Here is a 12,875-nt window from a genome sequence, read left to right as displayed (position 1 = left end):
CCAGTGGACAGTGTACTGAACACCAGCTGGTAGTGCAAGGATGTGGTTGTATTGTGGTCACACTGAGGTCTCTGCCAAGTGTGGATACAGTATAATGAAAAGGTGGTTGTGGTTTAAAACTCTGTGCACATTCAGCAACCCTTCTGCAGAGAAATGAAGGTTAAATTAAGTTAGTTAATAAGTGAATGTATACCCAATGACCATACAGTAGGTTTCATCCTTGTTCCGTTTTGCTTTCTCTTGATGTCTCTTCCTCTTTGCTCTTTGTTTCATCGCATCTCTCCTTCCTGCCCTCTCCTATTCCACCTCTCCCTTAATCTCTCATTCCATCCCTCCTTTCACCCCCCCCTTCCTCATCTCTCCCTCCTGCCTTCTACATCTCCCTCCCTCCTCGCTGGCAGAGACTCAGCTGGCCTCCTGTGACACAAAAACAAGCATGGTTGTCATGGCAACGTGCTGTAGTCCACATGAAGTAATGCACATTTATTTTTAGATGCCTCTCATTCAAGACAATCAGCAACGGGTTAACGGGTATACTCGTGCCAGAGTTGCAGATATTTCTGACTCTGTGCTAATCCAAGGCACAGCATGGAGAACATACCGATGACTTCTCTCATCACGTCTCACTTCATGAATTTCTAAACGATGGTTTATAATGAATTTTATGAGTTTTTCATCACATTTCTCATGAGTTTCCATACAAGGATATAATGTTATACATCTGTCACCCATAGGAAATTTCAGCTAGTTCTCAGTCTGCTTTGTGAGGAAACACAATATGGCACAATCCATTTGTAAGAGTGCCATTTGTAGTACACATAGAGCAAATACTGTTCTTTTTCACTACAGACAGACAAAGCATGAGAGGTGATGTAAGTTTTTGGTATACTGAATCTCTTCCTTTTCTAGGTCCGTTTTTAATTTCTTGCACAGCTTTGGGTGACCCTAAGCAGTGCCAGAGCAGGAAAGTGTCACTTTTAGGCAAACAACCGGAGTGAGCTAGTATTTGTACTCATTTATAACACAAAGTTCGATACAGAGTACAACATATACGATGCTGAAGAAGATTTTTCAGGTTATTATTAATTTTTGAAAATCAACTTTGAGCTGGGTAATTTAGTTCTTTGAGTATTGATAGCTGATCGCTGCCTGGATTCTGGCTTATTGTGCATTTACTTACTGCTTTGCATACCATGATGTCAGAAAAAAACAAAACCAAACTCTGTTATCACTTAAGCATCACTTCCACTGCTGAAACTGTGATGAAGACCTGATTATTAAACATGTGAAATGACTGCTGCAGCCTGAACTACAGACAGAAATAAAAAGCATAAAATATTAATGTGTTCTGAAGAGACAGATCCATGGACAGCACGGATCCTTTCAGCTTCCAGGAAAAGCCAGCATAGATTGTTCCAAATCATTCATTTTATGTCTACCAGTGAAACACCTTTCAGCATTGTCTAAAATGTCATCTTTTGTGTGAGTCTCTCTCTCTTTCTTGCTCTCTCTGTCACACACTAACATACAGGTTACACCCACGCCAGTACAGATGGCTATTATTTTTCTTGAGCCATTTTATGCTTACAGCTTAGTGCTACTTTTAAGACACTGGCATTTGGCAGTGGCACTGATGCCCCGTGCCCACTCTAATAACAGCTTGTGCCAACACAAAGGAACCCCTCTGGCATTTTGCTGGCATTGTCCGAGCAGTCCCTTTTACAAGCTTTGTCCCTGTTCTAGGTTTACACCATTTGTTTTGTCACACTTCATTCAACTTTCCACCTGATGGTCAACCAGCACATCAGGTGAAACAGCTGTTTTTCCTGGCTGTTAGCTCAGCCAAAGCTCTGAGGTCTGACTTGGTTCCCTGTAGACAACATTTGAATGGTTAATTTCAAGTATTCGAGGGCAATCTGTTGCAACGAACACTTCAAATATATATTTTTGTATTGTAACAAATGTGGGGAGGGTTTATTAGCCAAGCCAACATGGCTCTAGGGATACAAACATCAGTCTGTAGGTCTATAGGTCAGTCAGAAAACTTGGTGCACACATTGATAACTTTGGATTTATGAATATACACATGGTACAGATGGTGTTTGTTGTTACAAGAATGCCAAATTTGCAAGTTAAAGCAGAGTACAGAATTTTCATGTTGCCTGGAATGTAAATAGCAATGAGATTGGAGACAAATCATTCGGAAGACATTATAATACATGCATGGCTTCTTTTTGCAAAGTTGGTTCAGAGTCACCAGTCATAGTTGATAATTCTGAATAATCATAGCTACTATACTGGAGCCACTGTGGGAATACTAATTAAACGGGGACACCAAAAGGACATTTTGAGCCTATCACGGAATTGTCTCATTGAGTTATGCAAATGTTATTCGCATGAGCATTAACATATGCATGCACACGTGCAGCCTAGCAGGAATGCACACACAGTATAAGCAGGACAAATAATGTGTATGCATAGACAGACACGTGGCCAAAAAAAAGTAAAAACACTAGCATTTTGTAGACCTGATAGTTCTGATGTTACGGTTCCCTTGAAAGATAATCTTCTAATGTAAAAGAGTGAAGAAGCCACTTTAAAAGCTAAGCAATATTAACTATTTGTATTTTTTATTCATTTATACATATACTTTGTGTTTAAGCCAGCAGCTGGAAGTTATAGTGACAGACTGAATCCCCTCAGTGTCAGCACTATTTTTTCTGTATAACTTGGAATAAAAAATAGTCATAGGAAGATTAAGGCCTTTACTTTTGTTTGGCCAGTTTTATGAGTGAAGACTGATTTAATTTTAACTGCAGAAAAACAGTGTCTGGAAATATCTTCTTGGAAACCAGTTAACTGCAAATGAAAATGCAGCTTGAGCCAATCAGTAGAAATAAAGTCAATACCACAGAGAGGAAAAAGTTTGAAATATAATAGAGTAACTCCAGTATATTAATAGTCATAGCTTACATGAAACTGTCCTTCACTCAAACACACATTTCACTCCTGACCGACTCATCTGTGTCCTTTGCCTTGAAACTTTATATCACATTGTTATTAACAGTCATTCTTCATTAGCAGTAGTCAGGTGTCCCTTTTAATTGGCGCATTCATTAAACCATATCAGTTGAAGCTCACTGTGGCTTTAAAATGTGTAATTAAATCATGTTCAGGTCCTCAAGGGTTTAACCAAGAGGGAGGAAGAAAGTGAGGAATATGAGGGGTTTGACGCAGAGAAAGAATGGGAATAAAAAGTATAAAGAGCCTGACAGACATGTTAATAACTATACCATAAAGGTCAAAATGGCTGCTTTTTACAGTACAGTATGTATATTACAAATCCATAGCTACTCTAATGGCTTTGTTGCTTGTTATCATGTTATTCGGTGACACCTTGTGTCAAATGGATGTTTGTGGTGACTGCAGAGAAATGCAATAAACCAGTAACATTTTTAGCACGATTTCACTGTTTCCACCAGTCAAATGTAATCTCACCAGCTGACCATTTTTGTTTTATTATATATTTTTTTTCTTTATTATTACAGGCCCAGTCCTTCTTAACTATATTTGGGCTTGTAATGAAATACTTTCACCTCAGTGTTTTGTGTTAAATGATGGATGACTTGGGTGCGTGCAGCAGTCCTGCTGAAGTAGGATGATTAATAAACCTCTCTTTGGTATCAGGGCACCAAATCACCTTGCCTGGGCTTATTTTAATAATACTGTAATGACCAGCTCCCCGTACGTTTTGCTGTCTGCTTTCCACCTAGAAACTCATAGCCTAATATTCCTGTCTAATTACTATATTTTGTGAATAAAAATAAACATTGTAAAATTAATGTTATAATAATAGACGTCTTGTTTGTGTAGCCCTCTGCCTTCCAACATGGCCATGGGTTGGCAACCATTTCCAAAGAAAATACATTTTTGTGTGCAGTGATGAAGTAGGAAGTGTATGATGATTCCTCACAACATACAGAACATGAAATCTCTTTAATATGCCGCTTGAATATGTTAATATATTTGCCGTATATGAATAAAGGGCAAAACAAACTTCCAACACCATAAAGGAATACAACTTCTTTTCCTCAATACACCATTTGTAATTTGATTCCATACTTTAATTAGGTGTGTGACTTTACACATTTGATTTTTTTTTTTACAAAAATAGATAGAGTGGCACTTCTATTTAAAATGTACTGTGGCAAAACTTTCTTTATTTCCTTTCTTTCTTTCTTTCTTTTGGAAGTCAATGAACTGGAATTATCCATTACTTTCAGTTGAACGGCAAAAGTAAAATTGACTGAGCAGTATGTTGACTGTTATATAACCAGTACTACAGCCAAGCCTGCTTCCCTACAGAGAAGATATTATGACCTGTGCTGTGTTTGTGGCTGGGCATCACTATTTTAATATCCTCATCACATTAGAGTCGTGACCCCTGGGCTTGGCCCTGCCATGATGTTTTGTCATATCTTTTACCACCCTGCTCTCGCCGTTAAGTTAAGGCGCCATGTGTTAGCTTTGCACCCTGGTGTGGTGCTGAGTGGCAGGTGCTCTTGAATCTGTCCACCACCTGGTGTGTGCACAAAGAGCCTCCATCTGAACATGTCATTAGTGCTACATTTTACATACAAAAACAGAAACACATATATGTACATGTTTACATGCAACATACTCCCCTGCTCCCTTACAAGAGCATGCAGATGAGGGAGTGGGAGAGCGGGGAGCACCATAACAGTAAAAGACACTGGGGATGGGGGTGTTGACACTGTCTCTGGTGTTGGTATTATTGCTTAAGTCACGAGGTTGCCAGGCAATCAAATTAAACTGTGCAGGTTAGCAAGAGCTTCCTCCCACGAATCAGCGTGCAAACCGAACTAAGTGAAGGAGAGAGAGAAGAATTGTTCTTCACAGACTGGAAGGTGCTGCTCTGAATGAAAAGAGCTGCAAATTCAACCACAATTCCTGGATGTTGAAACCAATGGATTTTGTATACAGTATGATAAAACTGATTGAGACTACGATACGACGTTATAGAAGCAGAACAATACGGTACAGTGGCACAGCTGAAAATATTGGGATTCATTCAGCTGGGAAATGTGAATATTCTCATCCATTTTGATAGAAACATGCAAATTAAGAGTGATGAAAGTCCAGCAGTCACCAAAAACTTTTCCTAAATGCAGTCTACTGCATACTTATTGTATGCAATATATGTACTGCAATATTCAATCATTAATGGCAATTACAGTAGAGCAGACTGTTAAATTAGATCAGAGCTTCAAGCTCACGGTTATTAAAATAACAGCATGGGGAAACATTCCAGTGCACAATACATGTAAGTGATGAACGTGTCTGAAAACAAATCTTTTGTCCTTTTTCTTTTTTCGTTTCCTTCAGCTCAACGGAGAGGAGGAGCAGAGACGTTTCGAGGAGGGAAAAGCGCGTTACCTCCAGAATAAAGCAAAGAGACTGGCTGATAAGGAGCGCCAGCAGTGATGCCACTGCTCACCAGAGTTTAACGCCTGCAACAACAGTATATCAACCCCACAGAACACATTCAGCCTCCTGTTAAATCTAAACCCGTGATTATTTGTTCCCTGTGCTATGCACCAAAGTGTCCACATCTACCTGCATATGTATGTAAAAGTAAGAGTAGATATTTTTATTGATGTAACAAGACTATTTATGATCACTGTGCAAAGTGACAGTCTGACTGTATCTAGAAGTAAGAGTACCATTATATTTTAAGAAGATTTTTAAGTATGAAGACTTCATGATCAGCGTCAGTGTGAAGTGATCTGAGTCTGAGCTCAACAAAAATGATGAATAAGTGAGTGAATAATAATGAATAAAAGATCCAAGTGTGAGTCTGGGGCTCTTGCCTCGTGTCCTTGTGAGTTTTGATGATGGTGATGTCATTGTCTTGGGCATGCCTTGGCAGAGAGGGCACACGCTATCTATCTTTTCAGCACTGTGTCTTTCACAGGGAAATCAGGGGAGCTCGGGGGCTTTGACTCAACTTGCAGCTCTCCCACGCCTCCATCCCCCTTCCTCTCCTCCTCCTCCTCCTCTGCCTGTCTGTCTGTCACACTGACTCCAGTGTTGGCTCTGCCTTAACGTGCTCTCCTTTCCCTCTCCTGCTTAATGCCATGTCCTCATCTGTCTCCATTCTCTTGCAATGTCACTTTTCTTCCTCCTCTCATTCACTCCATTTGTCCCTCTGTCTCACCCAATCTTCTCACTGTCTCACTTCCCTTGTCTCCAGATGCGATCTGAGGACTCATAGGAACCAGAACTGTAAAGGGCATCTTTCTCTTTGCCTGTCTCCTGTGTTTGTGCATGCGTGCACAAAGAAAGATGAGAAATATGAATTGAGGTCAGCAGCATGCAGCGAGAAATCAATATCCATATGGCCATGTACGGACTGAAAAGGCTGTGATTATTAACCAGCCATAAAAAACTACTGTTCAAATATTTAGCAGGATTGGTTTTTCATTTGGGTTTTGACAACAGTCTAAGACTTAAACCTCATCAAGAGGAGCAGATAGGTAGGGTTCGGTCCTGTGCAACAGATGGAAACAACTATTTTGAGATCAAAACCAAAGTGAAATGAAAAGATTAAAGCCCAGTGAGTGAGCTCTATGAAGAACAGAGAGCCACATGGGTCTAAACCAACAAAATGCCTTTTTGTTTGAACCTTTGCTGCCCCTTGTATTGTTTCCTTACGCAGGCTGAAACTGATTTGTCATTGGCTCTTGAAGGTTATTGTTTTTTCCGTCAGTCCCTCCAGTGTGTGTGCTTTTCATTTCCCCCATGAAAATAAAGTTAGGCTCAAACTGCTCTGGGGGGATATGTCTATTTTTAACCCCAGTGAAGTCGAAGCATCTCGTGGGAGGAGAGAGAGGATAGGAAAAACACAGTACAAGGAGACAAAATCCATCTAAGATGGTAAGACAAGACTTTGGGAAAATATTAGCTTATTGAAAAGCATCTGACTAATGTACATCATGTGCGCAGGCATGCCTGACTGTTCCTGTCCTGAAATTATTCAAAAACAATATCATTTGTCATCATTCACAGCAATGATCATTACCGTCTGTGGCCATTTCAGCTGGTAGCAGCTGGCTTTTATACATAGCGATACAATATGGTAACCATGGTTACTTAATGTGGAAGAACAGACTTGAAATGGAAGAAATGGCATTATCAGAGATAGATGTTTCTCTTCAAGGTAGAGAGAAAAATGTTGAAATCTTTAAATTGCATAATTCAAGGCTCTCATGTACGTAAATTTTGTACCCGCCGGGAACTGCACTGTAGAGGCTATTCAGTACAAAGACTAACTGTTTTTTTCCCCATCAGAGAATATTGAAATGAAGGTATAAAGTTGATCTCAAATTTCCTCTCATGTCTTTGCATCTAAATTAGGGGACTAGCTGTCCTCTCACTGCTGTATTCCAGTGTAGAGACTGACAAGGCTACTGAGAAGATGAATGATCCCCTGCTGCAGGAGAAAAACCATTAAGGATTCTGACGGGAGGATAAACGATAAAGCGAGCCGGTGTTCAGAAAACTCGGCTTTTATTACGCTTCGAATTTTCTCCTTGTCTCCGTCGTCAGTCATTTTCTGACAGAGGGGGGCTTTACTTCCACACGTGAAACTAGACACAGAAACCTGAACCATGTTCCAAGGTCATTCCTGACAATATGTATGCCAATATTTGTATGAGACATCGATTCTGTGAAGTGAGTCGACCGAAGTTGCCGATGCTCAAATACTTGATCCTCACCCAGACAGCGGTTAGGCAATTCAACATTTCCCTTTCTTTTTTGTAAACGCTGTTTTGTTTGTGCTTCCTGGAACACCTTCACAGATACAAATCCTACATTCAGCCCTCCTCTGTTATCTGGGCTTGGAGCCAGCAGGGCTTTCCTTGCAGAGGAGTAGGTGATGGGCCGTTACTTTGTCTGGCCTGGAACCTCCCTTTCTTTCAGCCACAGGGGACCTTACTGAGAGTACTACTGAATTAGGCTACCTCTGACTGTAAGGCACACAAACCTGTCCACACAGAGAGGTGGCAATGCTGAGAGCACTGTCAGAGAGCACATCGGCAGGACATTCATGTTAAGTATTTAAGGACTGCTGTAAGTGTGTGTGTGTGAGAGAGTGAGAGAGATGTGGTATGGTGTGTGGTCGTGGAGGGGCAGCCCGGTGCCAGTGGAGCCAGTGGGCGGGAATGCCTTCTGTTGCTTTTTACTTCCAGGTCACCTAGCATCACACAGGAGAGGCTAGAGACGGACAGTCTCATTCTTTTAACAAACTCTCCTGCCATGCCCACTTCTAATGATGGTCTCATTTAAATCTGAAATAAATAAATATATAAGCACCCATAACAGACAGCACCACTTGTCTTAATCCATGCACCATCATACCCATGAAAGAATCTCTGCTCATTTTGTTACTAAGCCATTCATTAAGCATAGGAGGCCAGAATTAAATGATGCTCATTGAGATTTTGTAAATGAATTGCTAATTCATGCAGCCGATTTGCTGAAGCGGTCCTGACTCACTTTACTCTGATGGCTTAATAATGAAAATCAGTACGAGTCTCAGACATAAAGGTAGATTAGACTCCTGCAGAGTCATGCACATGTAAATGTAATACTGCTGATCACTGAAATGATGCTTTGAACACATTTGTGAATCAAATTGCATTATTTCCTTAAAGAAAAACCTCAAACATATTAAATCTGACATCATGTAGGGAAGATTTGTACTGATTTGCCTTTCTGCCTTTTGTTCTCTTTGTCACACACACACACACACACACACACACACACACACACACACACACACACACACACCCTATTCATTGCACACAAAATCAGCTTCTGTCTTTTCATCTTTTTTTCAGTCTCTCAGGTTCGGTTGCATCAAAAGGGTCTTTCCCTTAGCTTTGAATCCTCAAGGAACCCTAACAAAATGAGGGAAGTCTCTTTAAATATCAAACTGGGCCCTTACAAAATAAAACACAAAGGCTGTGCATTGCGGCAGTGTTAATAACACAATTGTAAATGATCTGGTTTTATGAGCTAAAAAAAGGATAAAAGCATCAACATGCTTTACCTCTGAAAAAGGTAAATCATCTTTAACTAAAGTGAGAATTGGAATAAGAAAAATTGTACCTGAGAGTAGATGACGCAGTGACAGCATTAGACATCACAGCCTTACAATAAAGTCTAGTAGGTCAAGCATCAAGACACAAATTGGAGTTTTACCTCTATTTTACCAAACTTATTTAAGCAACTTATTTTGAATGGAAAACAAAATTCTGACACTTGGAAAGCTGTGTGATGTAGCCGTCCATTGCGCACAATACCTGTAGGTAAGTTCAGTTCAGTTCACCAGAAGTGCTGTGGTAGATATGACAGCATTTGGTAACACTGGAAACATCAGTTTTTACACCTCAACATCTTTTTCACGCAGTTTTGTCTTTCTATCAACCGTCCCCAGCTTTTCCTCACTCAAAACATGGGTCTAGAAAAGGGGACAAAACTATGGGCCTAACTGAAACCTGTCCGAGGATTTTTAATGGCCGCTTTTGTAAATCTCATCAGTAAAGTTAACTGAGTGTAACCATGACTTAGGACCAGAGCAGCTTTTATTTTTAAGACACTTCAGTACTGTCCAGCCTGGCTGTTTTTTTTCTGCATGGTCAGCTCCAAGGTGCGGTGTGTGTATCTGTTTTAATGAATGGGAAGCACAAAGAGTGTGCACTGCACACTGTCCACCAAGTAAATGAAAATAATCCTTATAATAGTTGAAAAATAAAAAACAAGGCACCAGGGATCTCTGTGTGTCTGTGCTCTCATAGGGCCTATTAGTTTTCTCAGTGGGTACAATCTAAGCCCTGAGGGAGGAAAGCCGCTCTTACAGAATCATCCAGGGAAGTCTTACATAACAAGTCGTATAATGTCAATGAAAAAGGGCCCATTTAAAGGAGCATGAATAACATGAGAAAATAACGTGCGTTGGTGCGATTGACAAATATGAGAGAGGTTCATTGCAGAAGTCATTTTAAAAAAATGTAAAACAAAAACAAAAATACACATAAAAATAAAAATGAACACGGATGCTATGTCGCAAATTACATTCAGTGCAATTTAGAGACTACATTATCCTCTTATCAAGGCATTAAGTCAGTTTATAATCAACTCTTAGACCTTTGATGAAAAATGTGCCCTCGTGTTTATCAGATGACTGCGGGAATCAAACGGTTTTTATTATTCAAAGCAAATGTGCAACATGCAGGATCAGTTCTCGCTCTGTCAAAATGCCGACCTCTTTTCCATGAATTATTTCTTACTGCGGTTCACTCCCACGGCCACGGAGCGTCTGACCCGCGAACGAGCCTGTGCTGTCGTGAGCGCGCGGCAATCATGCCTCATCCGTTGCTCGCCTCGCCAGTATCGGAGAATAGAAGAAGAAATTGGTCTTTTACCTACAATTAGCGCGTCTTTTCGCGCTCATGCTGTCGCGCGACTGGCCGCTTCGTTGTGAAGAAGACATTTTTTTAAATATCCAGATTCGTCGGTAATTTGTCATTTTCTCCCTCCCCGTCAATGAGTCAAAGAGGGTAGAAGATAGGAGTAGCTACAGCTGTGGTGATGTGGTGTTTCGGGGCTCACCCTTCATTTCGCAGGTCATTCTTTTAAGTCGACGCTGTCGACACTTCCGACGCTGTTCAGTTTGGGGATGTAAACGCCGGGAAGCCACTTTACCGGAGCTGAACTGATGTGACTCAACGAGTGTTTTCACCCACCCAGCAACAATGAGCCGCTACGAGCCTAAGCGTGCTGTGAGAGGTAAGATAAAGACTCACACAGCTGATTATTAAAACGTCACACTCACTGGTGATTAGTTCATTTTGATTAGAAAACAACATCAAGGTTTCTGACAAAACAGGTGGTGTCCTGCAGCGCCGGCAGCTCAACTAACGAGAGGGGAAAACTATGTACATTTGAATTAAAACGTGAAATTGCCGTGGACCTAACGTGCACATCCGACCTGTTTTGATGATTAGAATCAAAATGCGCGCAAGACAAATGCGGACGAGGAAGTGGTCTGCTTGAAAAGACACACACACTCACACACTGTAGGCTCCGTTATAGCTACACTAATTTAACCGAGTGAGGAGGTAAATTTGAGGTTACATCACATCTGTGTGCGGGATTAAGAAAGGTAATTACAGAGAGCTGCAGAGTGTGGGATTAAAGATGGCCATGATTAGTCACTGAGTGACTTACCAGTGTTGGTAATGCATAGAAAAACGCATCACTTAATTGGAACAAACCTCACAGATAGTGTACTTTTACTGATTATAGGCAGTTGGTGTCATAAGAATACTCAGTATGATACAAGTGTATAACACATAAACAAAAACTTATGCAGATAATTCCTGTGAGCAAAACTTTACACCTCCACTTTTGTTTTAAGAAATACAGCGCATGTGTTCCTTGTTTCTTCATTTCTGCTTTGTTCTGATTGAATAGAGAATCTGATGTTTTAATTTGGAATATTAGAATGTGATTGGCCAATAATCCAAATGAAGCTGCTGCTAAAGTGAATTTCCCCACTGCGGGATCAATAAAGTTCATCTTATCTTATCTTAAAAAGAAATAAAAAAATAGACTACACTCTAAGTGTTGAGTATAGCTGCATATTGACACCTGCTCTTACATAGCACTTACAGTAATGGTGGACATAACCAGCCATAATTCACACTGATTAGGACATTTACAACTCCCACACGAGGCCAAATGAGTTACCCATTCAGTTCCAACGAACCAAATGACTGGTTCAGAGTCAGTGAAGTCCCGGTTTAAGTTCATTTACATTGTGTGCCTTAGATGTGTACTCGAATCAATAGCATTTTTTTTCTTTTACTGAAGCTCATATATTTTTAAAAATACTGTTTTGATAAATATCTCATTAGAGACATTGTGGTAGAACAGGACATGCCGTCACAGGTCAGAAAGTGGCAATGCAAGCCAATGATCGCATTCACTGCTCGGACAAAATGCTGTGGCCTACATGTGACAGTTGCTGCTACACCACAAACCCTCACAACAGATCTCAGTGTTTCGCAGGGCATATGTGACATTTTGTTTGTCACACGTTTGGCTCTGTCATTTTGTGACCGCGTTAGCCTGTCTTCGCACTATTCTATTTTTCACTCACACACAACACATTGCTGCCATCCCTTAGACAGTATCAGCATGACAATAATAAAGATTCTAATTCTGGGTGCTTTAAGTCACTGGAACCAGTTGAATTTAATATTCAGTTTTTTAAAAATGACACTATTCTACAACCTTAATTTACTTAAACTGTAGGCCTGTTTCCAAAACAAACTCTCAGCCCTCTGCCATATGGTGCCCAGTGATCCAGCTACAGTCATAGCTGGAGGTAGCTTAACATAAACAGGAAGAGAGCCTCTAGGGTTACATTTGTGATGGAAAATTCAGCTACTTACTCATGTGACATGTTGCTCAGCTAAGAAAAGTGCTGAAATTGTGCCTTAGGAACATCAAACAGCATGTTGAATTCTGGCGTGTGACCTTTTAAAACCTTTTTTAGTAAATTTCTGGCATCTTATTTACACTGATTTCACCAGTACGGCTGTTTATTTTAGGTAGTTACTGCAGCTTTGTGTGACTGCAAAATCAAGTGCAGGGAGGGAGTTATGGAAATCACAGGAGATATGACATGTCAGTGCTATGAACTCGCTTTTCAATGCAGTATTTAAGGAAATTATGTCACGCTTCCTTTGTTTGTCAATGCATTCTCACAGGCCCAACATAAT

General features: G+C 40.5%; 2 protein-coding genes across 5 annotated transcripts in view; both read left to right on the top strand.

The window, feature by feature from the left end:
* acot7 (acyl-CoA thioesterase 7) overlaps positions 1-5,876 on the top strand; it is a 50,173-nt gene extending 44,297 nt beyond the window's left edge. For all 4 annotated transcript variants that reach the window (XM_046397187.1, XM_046397186.1, XM_046397185.1 and 1 more), the window contains one exon: positions 5,407-5,876. In XM_046397187.1, the coding sequence (XP_046253143.1) occupies positions 5,407-5,505 (99 nt within the window). In that variant the 3' untranslated portion in view covers positions 5,506-5,876. The remainder of the gene's footprint in view (positions 1-5,406) is intronic.
* Positions 5,877-10,401: 4,525 nt separating this feature from the next.
* LOC124063322 (probable G-protein coupled receptor 153) overlaps positions 10,402-12,875 on the top strand; it is a 34,117-nt gene continuing 31,643 nt past the window's right edge. The window contains exon 1 of the mRNA XM_046396864.1: positions 10,402-10,875. The gene's annotated coding sequence lies outside the window, so the exon portion shown is untranslated. The remainder of the gene's footprint in view (positions 10,876-12,875) is intronic.

Source organism: Scatophagus argus, chromosome 8, assembly GCF_020382885.2.
Source record: "Scatophagus argus isolate fScaArg1 chromosome 8, fScaArg1.pri, whole genome shotgun sequence".
NCBI classification, from domain to species: Eukaryota; Metazoa; Chordata; class Actinopteri; family Scatophagidae; genus Scatophagus; species Scatophagus argus.
Note: the sequence above shows the minus strand (reverse complement) of the source record. Positions and strands in the feature narration are given on the sequence as shown.